The sequence below is a fragment of the Dipteris shenzhenensis genome, chromosome 31 (assembly GCF_047967505.1).
Source record: "Dipteris shenzhenensis isolate YYH24624 ecotype China chromosome 31, Dip_SZ_1.0, whole genome shotgun sequence".
NCBI lineage: Eukaryota > Viridiplantae > Streptophyta > Polypodiopsida > Gleicheniales > Dipteridaceae > Dipteris > Dipteris shenzhenensis.
In genome coordinates, this window is record NC_141626.1 from 24,105,719 (window position 1) to 24,131,416 (window position 25,698).

General features: G+C 46.3%; 1 protein-coding gene and 1 pseudogene across 4 annotated transcripts; both read left to right on the forward strand.

Annotated features, from left to right (window-relative positions):
* On the forward strand, positions 1–25,422 carry LOC147881231 (uncharacterized). 4 transcript variants are annotated; one of them, XM_087402281.1, is made up of 8 exons: positions 1–5,871; positions 6,025–6,308; positions 6,436–6,580; positions 6,707–6,917; positions 7,549–7,944; positions 8,123–8,886; positions 23,655–24,072; positions 24,232–25,422. In XM_087402281.1, exons 1-8 carry the CDS (start codon positions 238–240, stop codon positions 24,480–24,482), a joined length of 8,103 nt encoding a protein of 2,700 aa, XP_087258407.1. In that variant the 5' UTR covers positions 1–237; the 3' UTR covers positions 24,483–25,422. The 4 variants fall into 4 exon arrangements, with proteins under 4 accessions (XP_087258407.1, XP_087258402.1, XP_087258404.1 ...); XM_087402276.1 differs by having other exon boundaries at positions 23,655–25,422; XM_087402278.1 differs by having other exon boundaries at positions 23,682–25,422.
* Positions 14,222–15,256, forward strand: LOC147881232 (uncharacterized; annotated as a pseudogene).
* Positions 25,423–25,698: the final 276 nt, after the last annotated feature.

Here is a 25,698-nt window from a genome sequence, read left to right on the forward strand (position 1 = left end):
TTACGGGGGAAGAGCAACCCTGCAACTCAGGGGACCTTCCCCTTCTTCTTCTTCTTCTTCTTCTTCGTCTTCTTCCGCCATAGCCAGACCTCCGAACACCATCGCCATAGCCATAGCTTCGAACTCCATCTCCATAGCTTCCTTCCCCCCCCCCCGCATTGCCTCCCCCTTCCCATTTCCTTCCTGCATTTCCCTCATCTCCATCGCCCGCCCTGGCTCCCCTCCTCCTCCCCTGCCATGGCCCGTGCCCCTAGCTCCTCCAAGTTCGTCTCCGTTAACCTCAACAAATCCTACGGTCAGCCCCCCCCCTCCCTCCCTCCCTCCCCCTCCCCTTCCCCCTCTTCCGCTTACCGATCGCGCTTGCCCAGCACCAACAGTAGCCATGGCGCAGGTATGGTCCTGCTTTCCCGCCCCTCCCGCCCCCCCCCGCCCTCTTCTGCATCTTCTTCTTCCTCCTCCTCCTCCTCCGCTGTTGCCGCCTCCAAACTCTCCAAGCTTGCAGTCCCTCGCCCTGTAAATCTGCCATCTTTGCGTAAGGAGCATGCAGGCAACGATCCCTCCGTGGCTCTTGTCGGAAGCTCCGGATCGTCTGGTTGGAGCAAGCAGCAAATATCTCCTCTTCCGATCGATGATCAGCTTACCCCGGCATCTGTCGTGGATTCGGCCACTGGTCAGGGAAGATCCCCGGCACTCACCGCAGAATCGACATGGGGTGCTCCTGTATCTCAAGGTAGGGGGTTTCCTGTCCTCGATGCTGCCAATCAGGATGTAGATGGGCGACCACCGCCATATCAGGCACCTTCTGGGAGACCGGCCGTGTATACTCCTCCCGGTGCTCGCAATGCCAGAGCAAATGGTAGTCCGCTTCCGACACATATCCCATCTCCGTCAGGCGAGAAAGCCGTTGTGCTAAGAGGAGAAGACTTCCCTTCCCTACAGGCCTCCATCCCTTCCCCTTCTGTGAATCCTCAGCAACGACAAAAAGACTTGCAACAGAAACAACGAGAGAAGCAGTACGAGTTGAAAGAGCAGCAAAAGAAGCTGCATCAACTATCTCAGCAGCAGCATTCACAGCCGACTAGAGAAGATGTCACATCAATTCAAGATCACTCAAGCCCACAGCTCCAGCCTGCGCAACTTATGCGGCCTCAAGTGAACTTTAGACAGCCCTCAAACCTTTCCAAGGAGGACGTACCGTCTCCGGATCATCACGACACTGTTGTGCACTCAAAAGATAGATTTGGCAGGGTTGGCGGCTCATCGTACGGACCTTCTCCGCTGATAAGGTTGAGCCACACATCAAACTGGGCGGACGATGAGAGAGAGACCTTGCAGAATACTAGTCCTCGGGGTATTGCTCATTCAGATTGGGTCGAATCTGGGAGATCTCGAAATGGCTTTCGTGCCATGGATGATTGGGTCGAGCAGAGTGCTGACGGTGGCTTTGGACGACCTATATCTAGAAATGGGTCTTTGTCAGGTTTAGGCAGGGACGGGCAGGAATTACAGGGGAACTATCCTGTTAGAAATGGTGGGCTTAGATTTGAAGGTGGATATGGTAAAGATGGGGACTTTAGGAATGGCTTAAACAAAGATATACATAGTGAAAGGCTTGTTTTGGATCCCAGAGATGATATGGGCAAATGGGATGGGGGTTTTGGAAGGGGTGATTCTTTCAAGCGAGTTCGGGGTCCATCTGTGAAAGATTCTGATTTCAACAGGGATGCAATTTTCAGAAACTCCAATAGGCCATCTAGCTTCAACAGAGATGGTTTTATAAACAGGGACAATGGACCTGAGAGAGACATGAATGGCCGACTTTCCCGAGATGTAGGCAATGGTAGAGATACCGGTTACAAAGGAGATGTCCATGGCTGGGATATGAATAGTCGAAATGGTCACCCTCGAGATGCAGGACCGCGGCGTGAGGGCGGGTTTGGGAAAGATGCCTTTTTTGGCAAGCGAGGCGCTGTTGGAAGCAATGTGGATGGAGGTCGTGGCTGGCAAGGGGATAGGACTGGAAGGAGCAATGGATATAAATTCAGTGGACCTGCTGCCTATGGTGATAGTAACCATGGCAGTGCTAGAGGTAGACAAGAGGTACATGGGTTGGATCATGGAAGGGACAAGAGATCAAATGTTTCCTACGGGCAGCTCCATGTTGACGATCCCTTTTTGGGAGGTTTAATGGATCCCAGGCCCAATTCGGTTTTGGGATTAGAACCTCTGGTGGGTGCTTTTGCTGCTGAATTTAAGACTTCAAGAAAAAAAAAGGAAGATGCATCCAATTTTCGGGATCTAGCAAGGGAGTCTTTTGAAGCCGAGTTGGAGAGGGTTCAGAAGCTGCAGGAACAGGAGCGTCAGAGAATGATCGAGGAACAGGAAAAGGCCATTGAGCTTGCGAGGAAGGAGCAGGAAGAGCAGGAAAGGCTTGCGAGGGAGGAGGAGGAGTTGCGTCTCAGACTTGAGGAAGAGGCAAGAGAGGCTGCTGCTAGAGCACAGAGAGAGGCAGAAGAGGCAGCCAGGAAAATAGAAGAAGCACGCAGGGCCAGGGAGGATGAAAAGCAGAGGGCATTTTTGGAAGAAGAACGAAGAAAAGAAGCTGCGAGGAGGAAGCTTCTGGAACTTGAGGAGCGAATGGCAAAGCGACAAGCTGAGAAAAGACGAGAGGAAGCATTGCAGGAGGAGGATAGAGGTTATTCAACGAGGCCACCGAAAGAAGAGGAGGTTCAGTTCAGAGAGAACTCCAGAAGGATTGAAGAAAGGGACTTGGAAGACCAGGAGAGGTCCCTACCAAGCTTTAGTAAGGCCGAGCAAGATGATGATGAGCGTGCTCCTTTCAGGGCTGTTCAGCCCCTTCAGTCCCCTCCCTCAGAAAATGGGCTTGTTGAAGGGCCATTTTCCCAGGGGAGGCTTTCAGGCACTAGTTTGCGGTCAGCAGATATGAAGGGAGGGTATGCTGGCTCGGTGGAAAGAACGAAGACCACACAGGTATGGAAAAGGGAGACCCTTGACAACGGGCATGCCCTGCCTTTAGCACCAATGAAGTCATCTCCTCGGGATGGCCTTTTTCCCCATCGGCAGCGTGAGCAGCAGCAAAGAGGCCTCTCATCGAGGGATTCTAGCCAAGGAACATCAAGGAGCTCCCCTTCTTCATATCCACAAGGCAGGTTGCATTCTGACCCCTCCGTGAAAAATGATCGTGCTTCAAGAGTTCAGGAGCACCGGTGGACATCAGATGAGGATATGGGGGTTTCTTATAGGTATTCCTCTGTTGATGGTGATTCTGGATATGTAGACAATGCCAATGAAAGAGATTTAGACGATTGGTGGGGTAGGGAGGATCGCCGCAAATTACGAGAAGCACAGCGGTTGACATCACCTCCACTATCATCCTACCTTCATGGTGCTGAGGCTCCTGACTACCCATCATTTGGCCGTCTCCGGCAATCTTTACCAAAGCAACCTCGGGTACCTCCACCTCCCGGGCGGACAACCTTAAATAGGCAGGTTTCTAAATCTGAGGATGCACAGTCGATAACTGCTTCCCTCAGTGATGGGTTTGGAATTGCAAGCAAGGAAAGTGAAAATTTTCGTGAGAAAGCACATGCTGATGATGGACAGCTGGACGAAGTGGATAAAGTAGATGCGTTCCAGAATGATGTACAGCTCTCAAAGCTGCCAGAGGCTGCTACACCTGACAAGATTGTTGTGCAATTGAGTGCCACGTCACAAGTCTTGGATGGGTTAGTTGAGGAGGTCTCAAGTTGTCAAATCCAAGGCCATGATGAGGATGCATTTGAGGAGGTGGTGTCAGAGCCTTCTGATTCTGAAATGGAGAACTCAACTGTGCCTGCAGAAAGACTAGAAGAGTTTGAAACTGATGTGCAATCAGCAAAGGCAGAAGAACTTATAGATGATGAGGAAGACTGGATTGTACAAGCAGGAGAATATGACATGGGTGAAGAAAAGGGTATGGGTGATTGTGGTCAGATATTGGATCAAGGAGTGCAGGAGAAATTGGAGGATTCTGTGCCTGGGAGATCAGAGGTGACTATTTCTCAAGAGGATGGTGGAGATCATACAAGTAAAGACGAGGGAGGAGAATCGGAAGAAGTCACCACAGAAAAGCAGACGCTTAGGGAGGGCCAGAAAGATGTCAGAGAGAAGATTGATTCGCATTTGGAGGATGCACCTGAATCCATACATGAAGTTGGCCAAGGAGCCGAAATTGCAGCTTCACAGAAAGCAGAACAGGAGCCCGTTGTTGAGCCTGCCCTTCAACAACCTCCATTTATGTCTGTAAGTGTGTCAGAATCTGTGGAAGTGAGGCAGCCAGAAGATTTCAATTCTATACAGTCTTTAGTACAGCAGTTTCAGCAACCTTTCTCCTTCATGGCAGTACCACTTCCACAATCAAGCACTCCACAATCAAGCACTGCAAACACTGTTATGCCACGTCCATCTATGTTAGCTCCCATGCACGGTCTACAAAGCCAGCAGGAGATGCCCTTTCACCTGCAGTTGGGTCTACTTCCTGGTGCACCTCTGATGCCTAACGCAATCCAAATTGGCTCAATACAGATGCCACTTCATCTGCACCCTCAAATGCCTCAACTTGCTCATTTACCACAGCCTCCTATGTTCCAGTTTGGGCAGATTTGTCCGTCAGCTCCATTAAGCCAGCCTTTATCCATTGTGCAACCAGCCATGCAGATACAGCATTCAATGGGGCAGCCTTTGATATCTCATCACCATACGCAACACACTGAGGCTTCTAGTGAAGTAGACATGTCAAATGGTTTGGCAAAAAATGACCAGCTTTTCAAAGCAGGAGATGAAGATGCTGGTCTTACATTGCCAGATCACAATTCTTCTTTGGATGGATATGGCCTCTTTGAGCATGCCCCCTTGGAAAGTGGGATGGGTTCTGTACTTAAATTAGAGAGAAAAGATGAAGCTCCTCTTGTAGGTCGAAAAGGAAAAGAATTTGATGTGCCAGTCCCATCATCAAAGGAGCAAAATTCAACACTTACCTTTTCTATTGTTCAGACTGGTCATGAAGCTGTGCCAGGAAAAGTCAATACTCCAACAAATGTAACAGATCTGGAAAAAATGCGGGGTGATCAGAGTTTTCCGGCTAGGTCCAGTGGAATGACACCTGGTGGGAGGAAGAGGAGTAATGGTATTTTTAGCTATGGTGTCATGGGACAAAGTCGAGGAAGGTTTTATGGGGCAAAGCAAAAAGGCTTTGAAGCTCCTCACTCTGCAGCGGAAAGGACTTGGTCAGAACTGGGAGCTGGAGGGGGGATGCGGAACAGGATGTTTCGGAGGAATTTTCGGCGAGCTGAATATAAAGTAAGGGATACTTTGTCATCTTTGGATAGGGAATCTGGTGCAACTTCCAATCAAGGAAAGCTTCGAGAAACATCTCAAGCTTCAGGTTTTGAGGTGTCTAATGGGCTTGGGAAGAGGGAAAGTGGGATGAACAGAGATAGTCAGAGAGAGGCAGTGACCTCTGTGTACAACAGGGCTCTCTATAGGGAGGCTGGACAGAATGTTGGAGCTACTGAGAGTTCACGTTCCTTTCAGGGTGGAGCAAAAGGTGAGCGCTTGAATAGTCAAAAAGTGCCTGTGAAGAGTGGGTCGATGAGCGATCCTCGTTCCAAAGGGATCCTCAAAAAATATAGATCGGATAGTGCTGGGGATGCACCTTTGCAGTCGGGGGTGGTTCGTGTCTTTGAGCAGCCTGGAATAGAACCACCAAATGATGAAGATGACTTCATTGAGGTCAGGTCAAAGCGTCAAGTGCTCCGAGAACAGCGGGAACAGCGAGAAAAAGAGAATAAGGCAAAATCAAAGGACTTTAAGGTACGCTTCTTGCCTTTTCCTTTTGGTTTGAAGTCTCAGTATTGCTTTGGGCAGAAGGGAGTTGGCCGTGGAGTAGGTTTTGTTTTTGTATTCGGTCATCCAGGTGATTTTGTTGACATGAGCATCTAACAACTATGATTCACCAACTGCAAGGCGAAAGAGCAGGCTGCAAGGAAGCAGCAGAGATTGTCTGCCAAGGCTGGGCAACCCAGTGAGGTTCCAGGGATCATTTCAGGTAAGAATGGTTCGGAAAGGCTTTCTGGGCCCAGTGCTGAGACCGACCGCAAGGAGATGAGGCTTGCTATGCAAGGCCTTCCCGGTACTACTCTGCCACAGTCCTCTGCCACCACCTCTTCAGCTCTTGTCCTCCCACCAATCGGCACACCAGCTAATGCCTTGTCAGATGGGACATTCGAAAAGGTTTACAAGTCCTCAAAGTGAGTGGTCTTGTCCCCTTTGATTTTGATGCATGCCCTTGATGAAAAGATCACAATTTGAGTAAGACAATTGCTATTTGGGAGTCTAGATAATTTTATTGTTTTTTTTTTTTCTGTGTTTGTAAAGGCCTGGGCAGGCTATTTCAACTTTAGGTGTTACCCATAAAGAATCTGCTAAAGGTGCTGGTTTCACACAAGACAATCACTACAGTGCTCCAGATAGCATGGCAAATACAATAACAGCTTGGGGTGGGCAAGGGTCTTCCCATAAAGTAAGAACAACTTTGAAGTACAAAGTTTTATTTGTAGTCCCGATCATTGATCTTGTTATTAGCAGCTCTTTTCAATGACTACATTATTCAATGACCGCTCACAATTTTGCTCTATGCTGTAAGCAGGTTGTTAGCTTGACACAGATTCAGCTTGAAGAAGCCATGAAACCTATTCGATTTGAAGGGCCACTTGCACAGAAGGTACCTCTTTCCGAGAGGGTTAGTATGGTTTTGGAACCAGGGATAGCACAAGAAAAAACACCCGCTCCGCTCAAAGCTGCTGTTTCAGTTTCAGGGCCGATAAGTTCACTTTTGGCTGGAGAAAAAATCCAGTTTGGTGCGTCTCATTTTTTTCCCCACTTTTGTGTGTGTGTGTGTTTTAAATGATCAGTCTGTGTATGCGACCTCTCTCTCTCTCTCTCTATACATACATACGTACATACATATATTTATTTATTTACATTTATGTACGTACGTACATACATATATGCATGTTGTGTATGCGACCTCTCTCTCTCTATACATACATACGTACGTACATACATACATACATATATTTATTTATTTATTTATACGTATGTACGTATGTACATACATACATACATATGCATGCATGCATGCATACATATGTATGTATGTATACATACATACATATGTATGTATGTATACATACATACACACATACATATATGTATGTATGTATGTATACATACATACATACACACATACATACATATATGTATGTGTGTGTATGTATACATACATACATATGTATGTATGTATACATACATACATACACACACATACATACATACATACATGTATGCATGTATATGTGTATGTATGTATATTTGTATTTTCTGGGTGTCTTTTAAATAATCGGTCTGTGTATGGGACCTTCTGGTGTGTTGTTAAAAACTGTTTCTTTGTGAGATGAGATTTCTAGAATTTGCGCATATGATTTGCAGGCGCTGTCACGTCCCCGACTTTCATCTCTTCCAGCGGTTGTTCTCTATCGCCCTCTCTTCTTGCAGGACTAGATTCAGTGGGATCCAGATCAGACGTATCTCACAATTCTAGTCTTCAAAATGATGTGAGACACTCATCAGCTGGGAATGGGGTGGTCACTTTTGCACCCAGAGGCAAACGTGCAAGAGAAGGAGATGACATACATGGAGAGGTTGTTGATCCTGAGGCAGAAGCAGAGGCTGCGGCATCCGCTGTGGCAGTAGCTGCCATCAGTAGTGATGATTCAGTTGGAAATGCACACTGTTCTGATGCACGTAACGTTGTTCTAGGAGGGGGAGCAATAATAGTTACTGGAAGCAGCTTTGAGAATATCAATGTCATTGCTGGATCCTCCGGTAAGCAATCTGTTATAGTTGTTGATGGTGCTTGCGCTCTTTGGACAGAGTGTTGTATGTGGTCCTGCTTATGCACAGTAAAGTTAGGATGCATTGCAGAAGCTATTCTCAAGCTTAATATGAAGGTGGGAGGGAAAAATATTCAATGTCTGAAATGTATTTTCTGGATTCTGTTCAGAAGTCACAACTACAAGACCAGTAATTATGCAAACTCCAATAAAAGCTCCAGTGATTGAAGATTCTATGACGGTGGCTCTTCCTGCTGATCTATCAGTTGAAACTCCTTCACCCTTATTGCAAGGCTCTTCCTCCAGTGGTCTGGCATCTGTACCGATGCTACAATCTTTTCCAGGTGGTGCTTCACCTTACCCTTGTTTGGAGATGGGGACCATGCTGGGAGGGCCGATTTTCGCCTTTGGTCCATGTGAAGATCCCTCGTCTCTTTCACAAGGATCCAGGCCTGGGGCTTTGGAGCCAGGACTTGCAGCAATAGGAGCAGGTAGTGTTGGGGGATGGCAGCAGAGACATTCAGGTACTGCTGACTCTTTTTATGGTGCTGCACCTTCGGGTTTTACAGGGCCTTTTATCAGTCCAGCTGGGGGAATTCCAAGCATCCAGGGCCCTCCTCACATGCTGGTGTACACTAACCCTTTTGCACCAATTGGGCAGTTTGGGCAGCTCGGTGTAAGCTTCATGGGAACCACATATCTTCCATCCGGAAAACAACCTGATTGGAAGCACACACCCATGGGAACTTCATCTTCAGGAGCTTTAGGTCTGAATGACAGGGATATAAGTGCTGGCTTAACTGGGATGATGGCTTCTCAGCACAGCAGTGGTGTTTCTAATTCTCTTCAGCGGATTCCACCGGCAGGGTCGTCAGTGATGCCAGTTGCAGCTCCATTAAGCCTGTTTGATGTCAATTTGTCTGCTCCTTTTCAGGTATTATTTTTTTCATCCAATAGCTTTTTTGTATTTCTAAATGGAAGTTTAGGTTTAAAATCAAGCAGTGGGCATCAATTTAAATTTCTTAGCCTTATTTGCCTCCGAGTAATTCAAAATGTAGGTTGTTATTTAAGTGACCTGTGTAAAGTTCATGATTTTGTTTGTTTGCAAGCCAACTTATGAAGATCTCACTGTGTTGGAAGTTGTCGAGGCCTTTTCTGTGAGCCCCCTATATGAGGATGACATCAGGGGAAGTACATGCCCCTAATGGGGGCGGTGTACCATTTTTAGGAAGATAGTAAATGCCATCTAGACCTGGGCCTATTAGTTTATGTGGGTCCCAGTTAGGACAAGCAGTCCATGCACAGGACTGCCATTGTAGAAACCTCAGCTAACTTGCAAAAAAGCTGATCTCTATCTGCAAGCTACCTGCAAGTCTCAAGACCATCATAGTTAGAACAGAAACATAGGGACACACTTGATGCTGGCTAGTTCGTCACCACCCAACTGACTCCTCCTGATGCCTCTTCCTCTAGCACTCCTGCTGCTGCTCTTCCAACTCAAGAACAGTCAAGATGGGATGCAAGAGATGCAAATGCACATTCATGTATTGCTTTATCATGCAAGAGAATCATTATTCCACACATCCGGTGTTGCAGGACAGCAAAGGATGCTTGGGATAAATTGGCTTCTCTCTATCAGATTCACAATGAGGCACGTGTTGCATATTTGAGAAGGCAATTACAGGAAGTCAGCATGAATGAAGGTGACTCTATGGATGCATCCCTGACAAAGGTCAAGGACCTCATGGAACAGCTTGCCAACATTGATGAGGTGGTGCCAAATTCACAGCTTGTCAGTACCACATTGAATGGATTGCCAGATATATATCAAGGGTTTGCTACAACCCTTCGATTAGTGGCCATGGGTAATCCAGACCACTATTCTTTTGATCAGCTAGTTACTTTGCTTTTGCAGGAAGGGCAAAGTAGAGCTAATAGACAAGCCATTATTCCTGATCATGCATTTGCTTCACAGCAGACATGAAGAGGCAAGGCTTCCAAGCCTATGGGCAAGCCAAAATCTGCACATAGCCTAATAGACAAGCCATTATTCCTGATCATGCATTTGCTTCACAGCAGACATGAAGAGGCAAGGCTTCCAAGCCTATGGGCAAGCCAAAATCTGCACATAGCAGCTGCAATTCCTCCCATGCATCTAAAAATACAGCAGATAAGTCAAAGAAGAAAAGATGCAACTATTGTCGCAAGCCTGGACATGACATTTCAGGATGCAGGAAGCGCATTGCTTCGGAGAAAAAGAAAGCAGGATTGACAGTTAATGCCTCTCATGCTATTGAATCCCATGAGCCAGAAGATTCTTCACATGCACATGCTCTTTAGGATGATTGGGCATGGGCTGTCCATTGCTCATTTGATCCCTCCAAAGCTGATGCATTCTTTACTACTAATGATGCTCAGTCCTGGTACTTTGATAGTGGTGCTTCCAAACATGTCACATCTTGCAGACAGTTGTTTCATTCTTTAGCTGATGCACCTCGAGGGGGGACTGTCACATGTGCTAATAATGCTTCATATGCTGAAAAGGAATTGGAGATGTGCAGCTCACATCCATTTCAAGCCATCTTGTTACTCTGACAAATGTTATTTTTGTGCTTGGAATTGAAGTCAACTTGATTTCAATTTCAGCAATTGCCACTTCAGGTTTCAGAGTTATTTTTGATGGCTACAGATGCCTACTTTATGATCTTCGTGATGACAATGCCATAGTTCTCACTGGCACTTTGCAAAAGGGGCTTTATCACCTTGATCATCACTCAGTTGCACTTTCTATTGAAGCATTTGCAATTTCAGATTCACAGCTTGCTGAAACTCATCTTTAGCATGAGAGAATGGGTCATCTCAATTATAGAGCTCTTGCAAAGCTACATTCACAGCAGATGGCAAATGATGTAGCTCAAATTCACAGAGTTTCCAAACATGTGTGAGGGTTGTCTTTTGGGTAAGATGCATCGGTTTCCTTTTCAAAAGAATTGTCTAAAACTCTCACAAAGGAAATTGCAGCTAGTGCAGAGTGATGTCTGTGGCCCAATGAGGACAAATGCCATTGGAGGGTACAAATATCTAGACTCTCATTGATGATTTCGCAAGATATTGCTGGGTATATCCTTTAAAATTCAAATCTGAAGTTTTCTTATGCTTTTAGAGGTGGCTTGTAATGAAGGTGGGAAAAAGATGGATTTTAAGGGGGAAATAGATGGGAGAATAGTAGGGAAATGCGGGAACTGTGGGGGACTATATAAGTCAATCCAAAAGGATTGTAAGGGGCTATTGATTTGACGTCTAATCCACTTCTCCTTGCTTCCTTCATCACTTGTGTACTTCTAGTCTTGTTCTCTCTACTTCCCTCCCCTATTCCTTCTCTATCTCCCCTGCCTTCCGTGGCTTTCTCTCACTTCCCCATTCACCTTCACTACATTGGTATCAGAGCACGAATCTGGCACCTCTTGCTTCCATTCCGATTCATAAATCAGCTTGTTCGTCGTGCTAAAAGAGGTCGTCGCTAGTTTTTTGTGACTGGCGGCAACCAGCTTCTACACTATAGTATCGTTCACTTGTGGGCGGACATCTTGATGGAAGGATGGATTCCTTCGCCTTGGTTCACGAACGCCTAAGCAATGCTACCTGTCAGAGCTGGCTACCACAATGGGAGCATAGAACTGTCCGACCAAAGCAATTCCACGTTGACTGATATCCGGATGCTCCTACGTCTGGTTTTAGACTACGTCGCTTGGCAGCTTCCGACCTGCTCAGGACACGGTACCTTTCCTAACACCCTTTTGTGCAGACATGCAACCTAGGACGTGCAGACGTGCTCGAAGCCCACGCCATGAGCTAGCCGTTGCGACAGTCCCCCGTTGCCTTCAATGATCCTGTCCTTGACGTCTATCCATCTGTCTCCGTCGATCGATTGGTTGTCCTCCTTCTCCTCCCGAGATTTTTTTCATCTGTCCATGTGCCTCCATCGACAACTGACCCGTCGTCCTCCTCCCATGACTTGTCGCCGCGCCGCATTTTTGCTCAGCCCGTTAGGTCGCTGCCTCGTCGCTGCTGCCCGCCTTTCTTTTCCTTATCTACCTTAGACCTTAGTCTAAGGTCTTAATTAGGGTTAGTCCAGGTCACGTTAGGTTAGTAGGTATGGTTAGCTAAGGTTTAGTTAGTTTGGGTCTAGGTTAGGTTAGTGCTAACTAAGGTTAAAGGTTGGGTTAGGTTGGCCTAAGACACTGTCCTAACAGTCCTAAAGGTCTTGAGCTGTACCAAAAAAAAAAAAAACCTCTTTTAGGGTATTCCTACAGCCCTATTCTGGGCCTTTCTTAGCCACCTTCGTGGCTCATTTTGAGCCCCGTTTCCAGCCTCTTCACCGAGCTTTCTTCGAACCTCTTCAACGACTGCTACTGACACCTCTCCAGCCTCTACATCGAGCCTTCGACACTTGGCACATTTTTCTCGTGTCACTCATGGCACCCAGGCGTGCACCCCGGTCGGATGAGTCATCTCAGCACGGTGACGATGTTGCTCAGCAGGAGCAGATGCCGGTCACAGAGGGTGCATCTCCTTCACAGCCAGTTTCTGCTATGCCTACCGACACACAGTTTCTAGATGCATTGGCCTCGATGCTTCAGGGGGCTTTTCAGTAGATGGGTCAGCAGTTGGGGCAGCAGCTCACCACTGCTATGGCTATGCACGATACAGCTATCACCCAGATGGGTAAGAACATTGGGCAACAGATCACTACCGCCATCAGTATGCACAATAAGGGTAAGCAGCCCGCACCCCAGCACGAGGATCAGTCGGATAGCCAGGGTGATTTTCCTGACCCACACAGGGGATTTATGGCTGATGGCCGTCGCACTTATGATGTTGGTTCTATGCATGCACCCCAGCATGGGGATTATGTTGATTCTGGTGATGCCTTGCCCGTGCCGCCGAGCACTTCTCTTATTGATTCCAGGCCTCCATTTGGCTCGCATATTTCATTGGCTGAGCCGTCCATTTTGGGCCGGCCCATTGGCACATTTTTGCCAACGGCGAGCATGCCTGGATTGGGTGTTGGGTTTCAGGGCAGTTGGGAGAGGGGCCAGTCCTCTTCTCAACCTTTTTCTATGCCACCCACCCACCGAGATGTTTATGGCAGGCAGACTCAGCAGGGATTGCATGCTTTGATGACACCTCCTGTTAATACATTCAGTCAGACTCAGCCTGCGTATCAGGGAGCTAATGCTTTCAGTCAGATGCACTTTATGCATCAGGGGAGTGGTTCTCCTAACCAGCATGATGCTGGAAGTGGGCAGCATGCAAACATGGATGATATGCTTTCAGATGCCTTACGTTCATATAGGGCTTTGCCTCAGGATGTTCGTGATGAGATGCCCTTTTCACAGTATGTGAGCTTCAAGCGTGAGTATGCTGGTAGTCACTATAGGAATAACGCAGCCAAAGATGTGAAAGATAAAATCTCTGTGCATAAGTTTAAGGGTGACACTCGCACTCCCAATGAGTTGGAGGAGTGGCTCACGAAGCTGGAAGATTATTTCCGCTTCTACCCTAAGAATGATGAGGAGAGGATCATTTTTGCTGGCATGCATTTACAGGATTATGCACATACATGGTGGCGTTACATGCGAGGGTCACCTCAGAAGCCTACCACCTGGAAACAGTTCAAGGAGCTTATGGTCACGACCTTCATCTCGGCCTTGATCCTTGAACAGTACCTTGCTGAATTCTATGCACTGTCACAGACAGGTACGGTCCAGGAGTACTTGCAGCGTTTTTGGAGGCTTTCTTTGTTTGTATAGGATATTTCTGAGAAAGGGAAGTTGCTGCGTTTTATACAAGGCTTAGATCCCTCTCTAGCTGCTGATGTGAGAGCTCACAATCCTCTAACCATTGAGCGAGCAGCCCAGCTTGCTGAGGTGTTTGAGCCAAAATATGCTGGCAAGTACAAGCATGTGTCACATAGCTTCTATGGTACTGCTTATGATGCTGACAGGAAGACGAATTCTGCTGATTGGATTGATAAGAAACCAGCAGCTGCTTCCTTCCCACGATATCCAATGGTTTCTGGAAGTAAGATGCCATATGCAAAGCCATATAGGCCCATGGATGCAAAGATAGGTGTCAAACCCAGGGCTGGTTTTGGCAAATCAGAAGTTAAACAACATTCCAGAGCCATAATGGACAGTAGGAAGAAGGCAAATTTATGCTTTAGGTGTGGAGAGAAATGGACACCTGAGCACCGAGATGTGTGCAAAATGAAGAATGTCAGCTCAGCCAAACTCAGCATGATAATTGAATTATCTGATGATGATGAAGTGGCTGATGTAGCAGACCCCCATGATGTCTCTCATGAGGAATTGACAGGAGCTTATGATGCAGATGAGTCTCCTGACACAGATGCCACAAAGGAGACTGCTTTTCCTTTTGATCCGGGTGGGGCTATTGAGCAAACCACTCATGTGATGCATGAGATTGATATTCAGCCTACATGTAGCAGGAAAGGCCGTAAGCCAACACTCTCTGTGTTGGAGCATCAACCTACAATGCCTTTTCATGTCAGAGGTGATGCTAATGGTAATGTTCCTGTGGATGATGAACAGATTTATTGGGATGCCCAGTCTACACTGTATACCATCTCACTACATGCCTTGATGGGTGCCAAAAGTGCTGACACAATCAGGTTGAAGGGAATGATTAATGGCAGATCTGTCCATGTATTGGTAGACAGTGGTAGCACTCACAGTTTCATTAATTGTAGAACATTGCAAAGATTAGGATTAGTTGCTACAGAGATAGACCATGGTCTGAAAGTGGAGATCGCGAATGGACAGCACATGATCAGCAGACATTGTTGCTAGGATGCCAGGATCAAGTTTTCTGATCATTATGAGTTTGCAGGTGATCTTTTGGCATTGGATATGGGACCCATAGATGCTGTCCTGGGTTGTGATTGGCTGAAATCCTTGGGGAAAATTAGTATAGATTTGAATGCTTTATCTCTTGAGTTTTGCCACAAGGGTAGAACTGTTACATTGCAGGGCATTGTGAATCAGAAATTGCAGGTCATTTCAGCAAGGCAGCTAGCTAGGGAGCTCAAGAACGAAAGTGCCATTTATGCATTGAATGTCTCTGTACCTTAGGAGGGTGGTATTCCCCATGTGGATAATTGTGAAATGCAGAAATTGCTCTTAGAATTTGGGGATGTGTTTGCTGATATGCCATCTCAGTTGCCCCCAAAAAGAGATGTTGATCATGCCATAGTCCTGGAACATGGTAGTAAACCAATAAACAAGGCCCCGTACCGACTCTCTAAGGTTGAACGGGAAGAAGTGGCAACACAGGTGCGAGATTTGCTTGAGCAAAACTTCATTGCTCATAGCACCTCGCCATTTGCATCTCTAGTACTCCTGGTGAAGAAGAAGGATGGCTCTTTTCGTATGTGCATGATTACAGAGAATTGAATAAGACCACCATTAAGAACAGGTTTCCTATTCCCAGGATTGATGACCTGCTGGATGAACTCAAGGGTGCTCAGTATTTCACGAAGATTGATTTGAGGTCAGGTTACCATCAGATCAGGATGAAAGAGGGTGATGAGCATAAGACTGCCTTTCGTACAGAAAGAGGATTATATGAGTTCAAGGTGATGCCTTTTGGTTTGACTAATGCACCAGCCATCTTCCAGGCACTCATGAACAAGATCTTACACCACCTTCTTTTCAAATGTGTGCTGGTATTTTTCGATGACATTCTCATTTATAGTAAGGATGCACAGGAACACATTGACCATGTCCGACAAGTGCTAGAAATCTTGAGGATGCATCAGCTTTATGCCCAAGGCCAGCAAGTGCACATTTATGGTAGAGGAGGTTGAATATCTTGTGATAGAGTGTGAGGGAGATAGAGTAGGGAGTAGAGAGACTCACTGCACACACACAATAGTGGGGATAATCACAATGAGTGAGTGGTACCTCCCCAAGTACACACATATATATTATGGATAAGGTAGTAACCCTTAAGTACATCTAAGTACAAATGTGTACTTAGTGTACTTAAGTGTCCTACACTAAAGTACAACATAAAGTACTATTTACATAGGGTGGCCAGTGCCTTTACCCCAACAACCTCCCACTTAAAGGCAGTGTGCCCTCAAGGAGAGAAAGAATATTGGCCTCAACCAATACCCATAAGAGATCTGCAGTGTGCAAACCTCTCTGCAGCTAACCCTTTGGTTAACAGATCTGCCGGATTGTCATCTGTATGCACCTTAACAAGCTTAATTTGCTTGTTTTCAAGCACCTCCCTGATAAAGTGATATTTCACATCTATGTGCTTCGTCTTTGCATGAAAGACAGGATTACGTGCCAACTGTATGGCACTCTGACTGTCACAATGCAACAATGGAATCTCCAATGGATAACCCAAATCTGCCACTAACCGAGATAGCCATATAGCCTCCTTGCATGCCTCAGTGGTTGCAATGTATTCTGCTTCTGTGGTAGACAATGCAACGCATTGCTGCATTCTAGATACCCACGACACTGCACCTCCAGTGAAAGTGAAAACGTATCCGGTAGTAGACTTCCGGGTATCAGGGTGACCGGCATAATCAGAGTCTGTATAACCTTGCACTTTTGCATCTTGACTGCCGAAACATATACACAAGTCCTGTGTACCCTTCAGGTATCTCATGACACCTTTTACTGCATTCCAATGCTTTTTGCCAGGTTTAGCCATGTATCTGCTAACCACTCCCACTGCAAACGCAATATCGGGCCTGGTTGCAACCATAGCATACATGAGACTGCCACATGCTGATGCATACGGAATCTTTGACATCTCAGCTTTTTCAACATCTGTCTGAGGGCTGTCCAAAGCACTGATTTTCACATAAGGAGGCAATGGAGTACCAATACTCTTCCCCCCCTCCATGTGAAATCTCTGCACTCCACTTCCACTCCCTCTCTCCCTATCCTACCCCTTCCGTACGGACCGATCCGTACGGCCGTACGACGTCCGTACAACCGTACGGACGGATCGCGAAGGGCGGCTGTAAGCGCGGGTCGTACGGACGGATCGCGAAGGGCGGCTGCAAGCGCGGGTCGTACGGACGGAACGCGAACAACGGCTGCAATGGCTGCAACGACGGACGCAACGCGCAAGGCGCGGCTGCAAGGCGCAGGCCACGGCTGCATCGGCGTGGCCAGGACTGTAGGTCGCAGGCCACAGCTGCAAGGCGCGGCTGCATCGGCGTGGCCAGGGCTGCAAGGCGCGACTGCATCGGCGTGGCCAGGGCTGCAAGGCGCGGCTGCATCGGCGTGGCCAGGGCTGTAGGGCTCCTCCTCTACGTGGAATCCAGCATCGAAATCGAATGTGCTGAAGATATCTTGCAACAGCTGCGTGCACTCCAATCAAAGCAGGAACAAGTGCTCTGATACCAGTTGATAGAGTGTGAGGGAGATAGAGTAGGGAGTAGAGAGACTCACTGCACACACACAATAGTGGGGATAATCACAATGAGTGAGTGGTACCTCCCCAAGTACACACATATATATTATGGATAAGGTAGTAACCCTTAAGTACATCTAAGTACAAATGTGTACTTAGTGTACTTAAGTGTCCTACACTAAAGTACAACATAAAGTACTATTTACATAGGGTGGCCAGTGCCTTTACCCCAACATCTTGGTCATGTTGTAAGCAGGCACGGAATCGGGGTAGACCCAGCTAAGGTGAAATGCATTAAGGAGTGGCCGCAGCCACAAAATACCACGCAGCTCAGAGGTTTCTTGGGTCTTGCTTCTTTTTACAGGAGATTCATTAGGCACTTCACCAAAAGGGCTGCCCCTCTCACTGATTTGCTGAAAAGGATGCCTTCCAATGGTCAGAAGCTGCACAACTCAGCTTTGATAACCTCAAGGATGCCCTTAGCAATGCACCTGTATTGGTGTGCCCTGATTTCTCACGGTCTTTCATTATTGAGATGGATGCCAGTGGCAAAGGTTTAGGGGCTGTCCTAAGACAAGAGCATGGTGTGATTGCTTTTGAGAGCAGGAAGTTTAATGCCAGGGAAATGAATTATCATGTTTATGATCAAGAGATGCTGGCAATCTTGCATGCTTTTGCAAAATGGCACCACTACCTGTACGGTAGCAAGATTAAGGTCAAAACGGATCACAGGACACTCAAGTACTTCTTAACGTAGCCTAATTTATCCATGAAGCAGAAGAGATGGCTGGCTGCAGTTCAGTCCTATGATTTTGACATTGAATATAGAAAGGGGAAAGAGAATGTGGTTGCTGATGCCTTGTCCAGGATGTGGTCATGCAAACTGTCTGCCATTTCCACGCTTCATTAGGAGTGGATACTTGGGATTCAGGAGGAATACATGCAAAATTCTGATGCAGCCCCTATTTTTGTGGAGTTACAGAGTCCGTCCAGCCAAGGACATGTTCGATTTCAGCTCCGCAACGGACTATTATGGTGCAGGGACAGAATTTATCTTGTGCCAGACTCCAAGTACAGGTTGATGGTATTACAGGAAATGCACTCATCCCCTATGTCAGGGCATATGGGTATCACAAAAACATATGAAAAAGTCAAGGAGAGCTTTATTTGGGATGGTTTGTGGCGAGATGTGGTTAAGTTTGTCAGTGAATGTTTGCCCTGCTAACAAAATAAAGTGGACAGCTGGTTACCCGCAGGCCTTCTGCAACCGCTACCCATTCCTGAAGGCAAATGGACTCACATTGCCATGGACTTCATTACAGGCTTGCCTTCTACAGATAAGGGTTGGGATAGCATATTTGTGGTGGTTGACAGGATGACTAAGCAGGCCCATTTCATACCGACTAGGACTCGGTACTCCGCTTCACAGGTTGCCTGGCAATTCATTGAGTATGTGTTCAAGCACCATGGTTTTCCTCAGGAGATTGTCAGTGACAGGGATGCTAATTTTATGGGTCACTTTTGGCAGCAGGAGTTATTCACTGCAGTTGGTACTTCCCTTGCGCCTAGTACTGCTTATCATCCACAGACGGATGGACAATCAGAGAGGGTGAACAAGTGGTTGGAGGAGTATCTAAGGCATTACTGTCATGACACGCAGAAGTCTTGGGACAAATGGTTACCATTGGCTGAATTTTGCTACAACAGCACCAAACACCTCTCTATTGGCATGAGTCCATTCGAGGCTATGTATGGATGCAAAGTGGGAATGCCTTCCAGGGTTGCAGACTTGGCTGTGAAAAATCAGCAAGCAAGGAATGATTTGGAGAGTATGAATGCCCTTCTGCAGTTGGCTAAGAGGAATATGCAAGATGCCCAAGCCAAGCAGAAGAAGTATGCGGATGAACAAAGGAGGTGCTTATCTTTTGAAGAAGGGGATTATGTGCATTTACGTCTCCATAAGAATTGATATTCCTCGCTCAAAGGTAATACCAACACAAAGCTTGCCCACAGGTATTATGGCCCCTACAAAATCATCCGCAAAGTTGGGCAGGTAGCATATCAGTTGGAACTACCCAGTACCTCCAAGATCCATAATGTTTTCCATGTATCCTTGCTGAAACCACATGTCGGACAGCATGTCCAGGTGCTTCTTGAGTTGCCTCCTATGGATGAAGAGGGCCACATAATCTATGTGCCGAAGCAAATCAAGGGCTTCAGAGATCATGTACTCAGGAACAAAGCCTACACAGAATACCTCATCAAATGGAAAGGTTTAACGGAAGATGAGAATTCTTGGCAACCCGAGAGCATTGTGCAGGACTACCCCTATCTCCTACAGAGCTGATCAGTTTCTATTGTATCCTTTCATCCAGGGCAGCCTCTTGGAAATTTTGAGGGCAAAATTCTTTGGGAAGGGATGGCTGTAATGAAGGTGGGAAAAAGATGGATTTTGAGGGGGAAATAGATGGGAGAATAGTAGGGAAATGTGGGAATTGCAGGGGACTATATAAGTCAACCCAAAAGGATTGTAAGGGGCTATTGATTTGACGTCTAATCCACTTCTCCTTGCTTCCTTCATCACTTGTGTACTTCCAGTCTTGTTCTCTCTACTTCCCTCCCCTATTCCTTCTCTATCTCCCCCTGCCTTCCGTGGCTTTCTCTCACTTCCCCATTCACCTTCACTACATGGCTGAATATGGTTGAGAATGAATCAGGGTGCAAGCTTGTCACCCTCAACACAGATAGGGGGGGAGAGTATATGTCTAAGGAGTTTGATGCATTTTAGTCTTCACGGGGCATTATTCACTCATGCACCACTCCTTACACTCCCCAGTAGAATCCTGTTCTGAAAGGAAAAACAGGTCCACAATGGAGATGGCCAGATGCATGCTTAAGGCCAAGTCTTTGCCCAATAAATTTTTGCTTGATGCAGTGATGTGTGCCAACTATGTGCTGAATAGATCACCTACACGGGCATTGCAGACTGTTACACGTTATGAAGCATGGAAAGGCAGGAAGCTTTCACTTTCACACATGAGAGTTTTTGGGTCTCTTGCATATGTTCATGTACCATCTCAGCTGAGACATAAGCTTGATGACAAGGCAATCGAATGCATATTTATTGGTTACAGCCATGAGAGTTGAGGGTAACGGTTATATCAACTAAATACTGGGAAGATTATTGTCAATAGAGATGTAATCTTTGCTGAACATTAAGCTTCTCCTCTTGTGGACTGCAAAGCTAAGCCAGATGTTGACATGTTTGATGCCTTTGAATCTTGGTTACCTCTGCCATCCTCAGAAGAGGAATGACAGAACACAGCAAGACAGCAAAGAATTTGACAAATTAAAGGATGCAGTAGTGCAAGATTTGCAAGCGGCTCAGTATTCTCAGGATGAGGCATTACAAGCGGTATATAATCAGTCCTTGGTAGATACACTCTTGGACACGCCACTGGCAAAGGAGGAGATGCCCCCTCAGCAAGCAGAACAGAAATCCGTCAAAAAAATGAAGATCAATCAACGAGCTAAAGCACAAAAGCCAAAGGAAACATGGTTGAAGCTCGAGGACGACGTGGCGCATTTGTTCCTCAATTCACCCCCAAGTCCCAATTTGAAAATTTGTCTCCAATCCGCAAGCTCAACTTGTAGGAAACTCCCGTGAAGGACAAACAAGCATTCTCAGCAAAAGCAAGCACAGAGGTGTCAAGCATGCAAGCTGGCAATGCCCTGCCCGTACTCCAACATTATTTTGAACACCAACAGAATGAACAAGCTAAGCTGCAGCAACAGGTCCAATAGTTCTAGAAAGAAAAAGAGGTTGATTTGCAAGTTTCTCTTCCGGCACAAAATGATCCCACTATTCATGATGCAGTCATTGAAGAAACAGCTGTCAATAGACAGCAAAGGCAAGTTCCCAGATGGCTTCTTGATACATTGAGGGACAGCAAACAAGATCAGCCTTTTGCTGCCCGGACAAGATCAGGGAATAGACAGCATGGTCACTTTCTTGAGTTTTCACTCCTTGCTACAGCTTGCAATGAAGAGCCTCTGTGCCATAAAGATGCTTTTGACAGCAAAGAGTGGATGGATGCAATGAGAGCTGAGCTACATTCCATTGCTAAAAATGACACAAGGGAATTAGTAATCTCCCTCCCGGAAAGCATGCCATTGGAACCCGGTGGGTCTACAAATTAAAAAGGAAATCTGATGGCAGCATAGATCGATACAAAGCCCGTCTTGTTGCAAAAGGGTATGCCCAACAACAAGGCATTGACTTTGAGGAGACATTTGCTCCCACATCCAGGATTACTACCATTAGATGTGTCATTGCCATTGCAGCCCATCATTGGCAAGTGCACCAACTTGACATCAAGACTGCCTTTCTTCATGGAAATCTGCAGGAAGAAGTATATGTCACACAACCTCCTAGCTTTGAGGTTGTTAATTCTGAAAATAAGGTATGCCGGCTTAGAAAAGCCCTTTATGGTTTGAAGCAGGCACCCTGGGCATGGTATGCTAAAATTCATGCACACTTACTATCCCTTGGTTTTCAGAATAGTCCCACAGAACCCACTCTTTATGTCCGTGGGAGTGGATCTGATTTTTTAGTGCTGATTTTATATGTGGATGATATGCTCATCACGGGCCCAGATACTTAGCAAATTGCGGCTTTCAAGGCTGATTTGCAGCAGATTTTTGAAATGTCAGACATGGGACAGCTCCACTATTATTTGGACATTCAGTTTGCTCATGTTGAGGGGGGTATCATGATGTCTCAGTCCAAGTATATTGGACAGCTCCTTGATTGTTTTCAGTTTGAGGATTGCAAGCCAATTTCTACTCCAGTGGACCTTGGCTTCAAATTCTTAGCTCATGATGGGAGCCCACCATGTGATATTACTCTTTATCAGCAAGCTGTTGGATGCCTTATTTATTTATGTCACACCAGACCTGACTTACAGTATGCAGTATCTCAGCTCAGCAGATTAATGCACATGCCCAGTTCACAGCATTGGCAGGCAGTGAAGAGAGTCTTCAGATATCTCAGAGGCACTCATGATATAGCCCTCTTCTATGGTGATCAGGGTTCACTTACCATGCATGCTTACATGGATAGTGACTGGGCAGGATGTTCCGACACCAAAGTGTCACATACTGGCAATTGTTTTTTGCTTGGCAATTCATGTATCTCTTGGCTCAGCAAGAAGCAACCAACAGTTGCCACATCTAGTTGTGAGGCATAGTACAAGGCAGCTTTCACCGCTAGAGTAGAGTGTGTTTGGCTTAGACAGTTACTTATAGATCTTGGTATTCGCCAGACATCCTCCACTATTGTCTACACTGACAGCCAGAGTGCTTTGGCCATTGCGCGTAACCCAGTGTTTCATGCACGTACCAAGCATATTGAAGTTCATTATCATTATGTTCGGGAGCGGTTGTCAGCAGGAGACATAGAGTTGTCCTATCTTCCCACAGAGGACAACATAGCAGATATGTTTACAGAGGCACTTCCTCGTCCCAAGTTCGAAGTCTTTCGATAGGCTTTACACTTGGTTCCCTTTGTTACATGATTTGACATCCCTTGTACATTCATAGGTGGCTATATCCTTTTGGATGAACATGTGCCACCATGACCAGAAAATACCAAGTATTCTGAGACGTTTCCATAGTACTTCAGCCCATCCCATGAAGGGGGGTTTGTAGGTCATCTCTTGGTGGTTCTAGTGATGTCCTATAGGCCATGGTATGTGCCTTGCAGGCAGGCATAAATAAAGACATTGGTAGGCCACCTAGGACACTTAGTCCTATGTGACTCCTAGGACACTTAGTCCTAGGTCTAGGTACTTGTACCTTGTACTTCTCTTTTTCCTATTATCCTAGTTTTGACGTGACTGCTAATCTATCGACTCTTTTGCAACCTGCATTCTCTCTCTTTCATTCGATCCTACAGTTGTTTTGGGGCAGAGGGGGGGGGGGGGAGTTCAAACCTCACTTTTGGTACATTTTTTCTCAAAGCCTGTTTCAAAGTTTCTGGTAACTATGGATGCTTTTTCTTGATCTCATTGGTGTAATAGTGTGCATGTGCGGTGTGCGCTTGCATTTATGCCAGTGTTGTGGACACAATAACTGCCAGTTTCTTTTGCTTTTCCCCTTGTGTGCATGTGTGTGTGTCACGTGTGAGAGAGAGAGAGAGAGTTTATTTTAGCTCGTCTTGATACTTGGAATGTTTGACAGATCTCAAATGCTGATGTTTCTGTACAGTCACCCTGGTCCAAGGTTACTCTTCCACCTCTCCACAGTGTGCCAATTACAGGGCAGGCAGTGGGTCTCAACCTGCAATCCCAGCATTCAAGCGCTCTTCCCAGCCAGCTAAGACATTTACCCCACTTAGTTGATGGAAGACCTGGCTTTCATCAGCTGCCCGTATCCAAGCCCGTAGCAAGCAACTCTTTCTCATCTGTTGATGCTGCTGCACAATTTCCAGATGAACTGGGACTGGGTGATTCTACCTCATCCAACAATTCTCTCCTGAGTGGGGGACAGCAGTCTTCCAGTAGGGGACATGCTAGCAACTCAGCTGTACCAGCAGCAGCTGGAGCTTCGGGGATCAGATCACAGCGAGGTCGCCGCCCATCCCGGAACACTCGTGGAGGTAATAATGGTTCAACTGGTAGCAATAATGGTAATCCATTGCTTGGCACAAGCTCACAACACCCAAATCGAAGCCAATCGGGATCTTCTCATCTTCAATTTGAGAACCTTGGGCAACAAGGATCATTGGTTCATCATCCTAATTCTTTGGTATTTGCAGATCAAAGATCCTCTCAGCAGGGTCTGACTAGGGCTAGTTTGGGGACTGACTGGTCTGGGAGCGACCAGAAAAGAGGCGCACCTGGACGGACCTCAACGGCCGACAGGGGGTCATTGGCAGAGAGAGGATTTACGTCGTCCACAAAGTTTAAACAGGTTTACGTTGCCAAGCCAGCTGCCACTCCAAGAAAGGTGGGTGGTGCTGCAGCTGAGTCTGGCTCAGGCATATTCAGTGGTCAAGAGGTAGCATAAGATGTGGGGGTTGTTGCTGTCAGACTAATGAAAAGTGAGATATTCCATGCCATCTCATTGTGCATCTTGATGACCATCTCACTGCTTACTGTATCAATTTATTGATGGCCATGCATTTGGATGCAATGTCTGAAGCTTAATATTGCTACTCTTTATCTGTACCTGAGTATTCTTTTGCTGTACATGGAATCTGTAGACTGCATGGACTCGTATAGGGACTTACATCTGTTGGATTCTGGCACAGACCAGCATCTTGTGGGCTTTGCTGTGGCATCATCATTTTCTTTGAAGAATTACAGGGAACTTCTTTTGATTCTGCAGCTTTTTGGTTGTGATCATTGTAATCTTGGGGGGTTGTGCTTTGTGGTTTCATGTAGTAAAGGGCCGGATCTAGCTCTATTGTAATAGGAAGCCTTCGTGTAGTCTGTAAGTGAGAAGAAGGGCACCCTCTTTAGTGGGCATGATGCGGATTTTTGTAACAGTTTCAGAAGCGAGGATGTATTTTAGTGACCTTCTGGATACAGAATTTGTGGGACCAGAAATGTAGATGCATTGGGGTTTGTTGATTCCCAGCAAAGTCAAGCGAGGCAACTGGGTGACAACCCCTGATTACAGGGATGGTCGAATGATCTCAGGTCCAGATTTTAGCCTGTTTTAACTTCTTACGTGGTTCAAGTGACAATAATGTTGCAACCATCTAACAGCTCGCATATGCACACAGCACACAGCACACAGCACGAGTCAGAAATAACATATTTTATTTTTGGACACTGCCAGTGGGCCATCTCTATTTCCATTGGATGTAGTCTTTTTTTTGGAGTTCTTCCCAGTTAAATTGGATTGGCTCCCTCTTTTGGTGTCAAAGAGGAGTCCTTTGTTTTATGTATGACAATATATTGCAATTCACTTTCAATCACTGGATCACACTCCCCATTCGTTACCAATTATTTACGCGCTGTCGATGGAGATGGATGTTGGAGTTATGAAAAGCCAAGGTGGATACTTTTCAATCAGAGTATTCTTTTTGTATGACATGTTGCAATCCAGCCAAGGTGGATACTCTTGGATCAGTTCCTCTTTGTATGCCGGGGAAAAATGCTGTCCATCTATTCCGAATATTGATCTTCTGAGTTCCATTTGTTATAAAACAAATAATATAGTTATTTGCAGTACTATGTAAAAGTGGAAAAGAAAGGTCTGTGGATGGCTATATAAT

Bases quoted from the DNA above. Each gene is read 5' to 3' on its own strand.
- LOC147881231 (XM_087402276.1), top strand. From the start codon at position 238: ATGGCCCGTGCCCCTAGCTCCTCCAAGTTCGTCTCCGTTAACCTCAAC. The intron at 6,309-6,435 runs GTGAGTGGTCTT...GTGTTTGTAAAG, and splicing joins AAGGTTTACAAGTCCTCAAA to GCCTGGGCAGGCTATTTCAA. The intron at 6,918-7,548 runs GTGCGTCTCATT...TATGATTTGCAG, and splicing joins TGGAGAAAAAATCCAGTTTG to GCGCTGTCACGTCCCCGACT.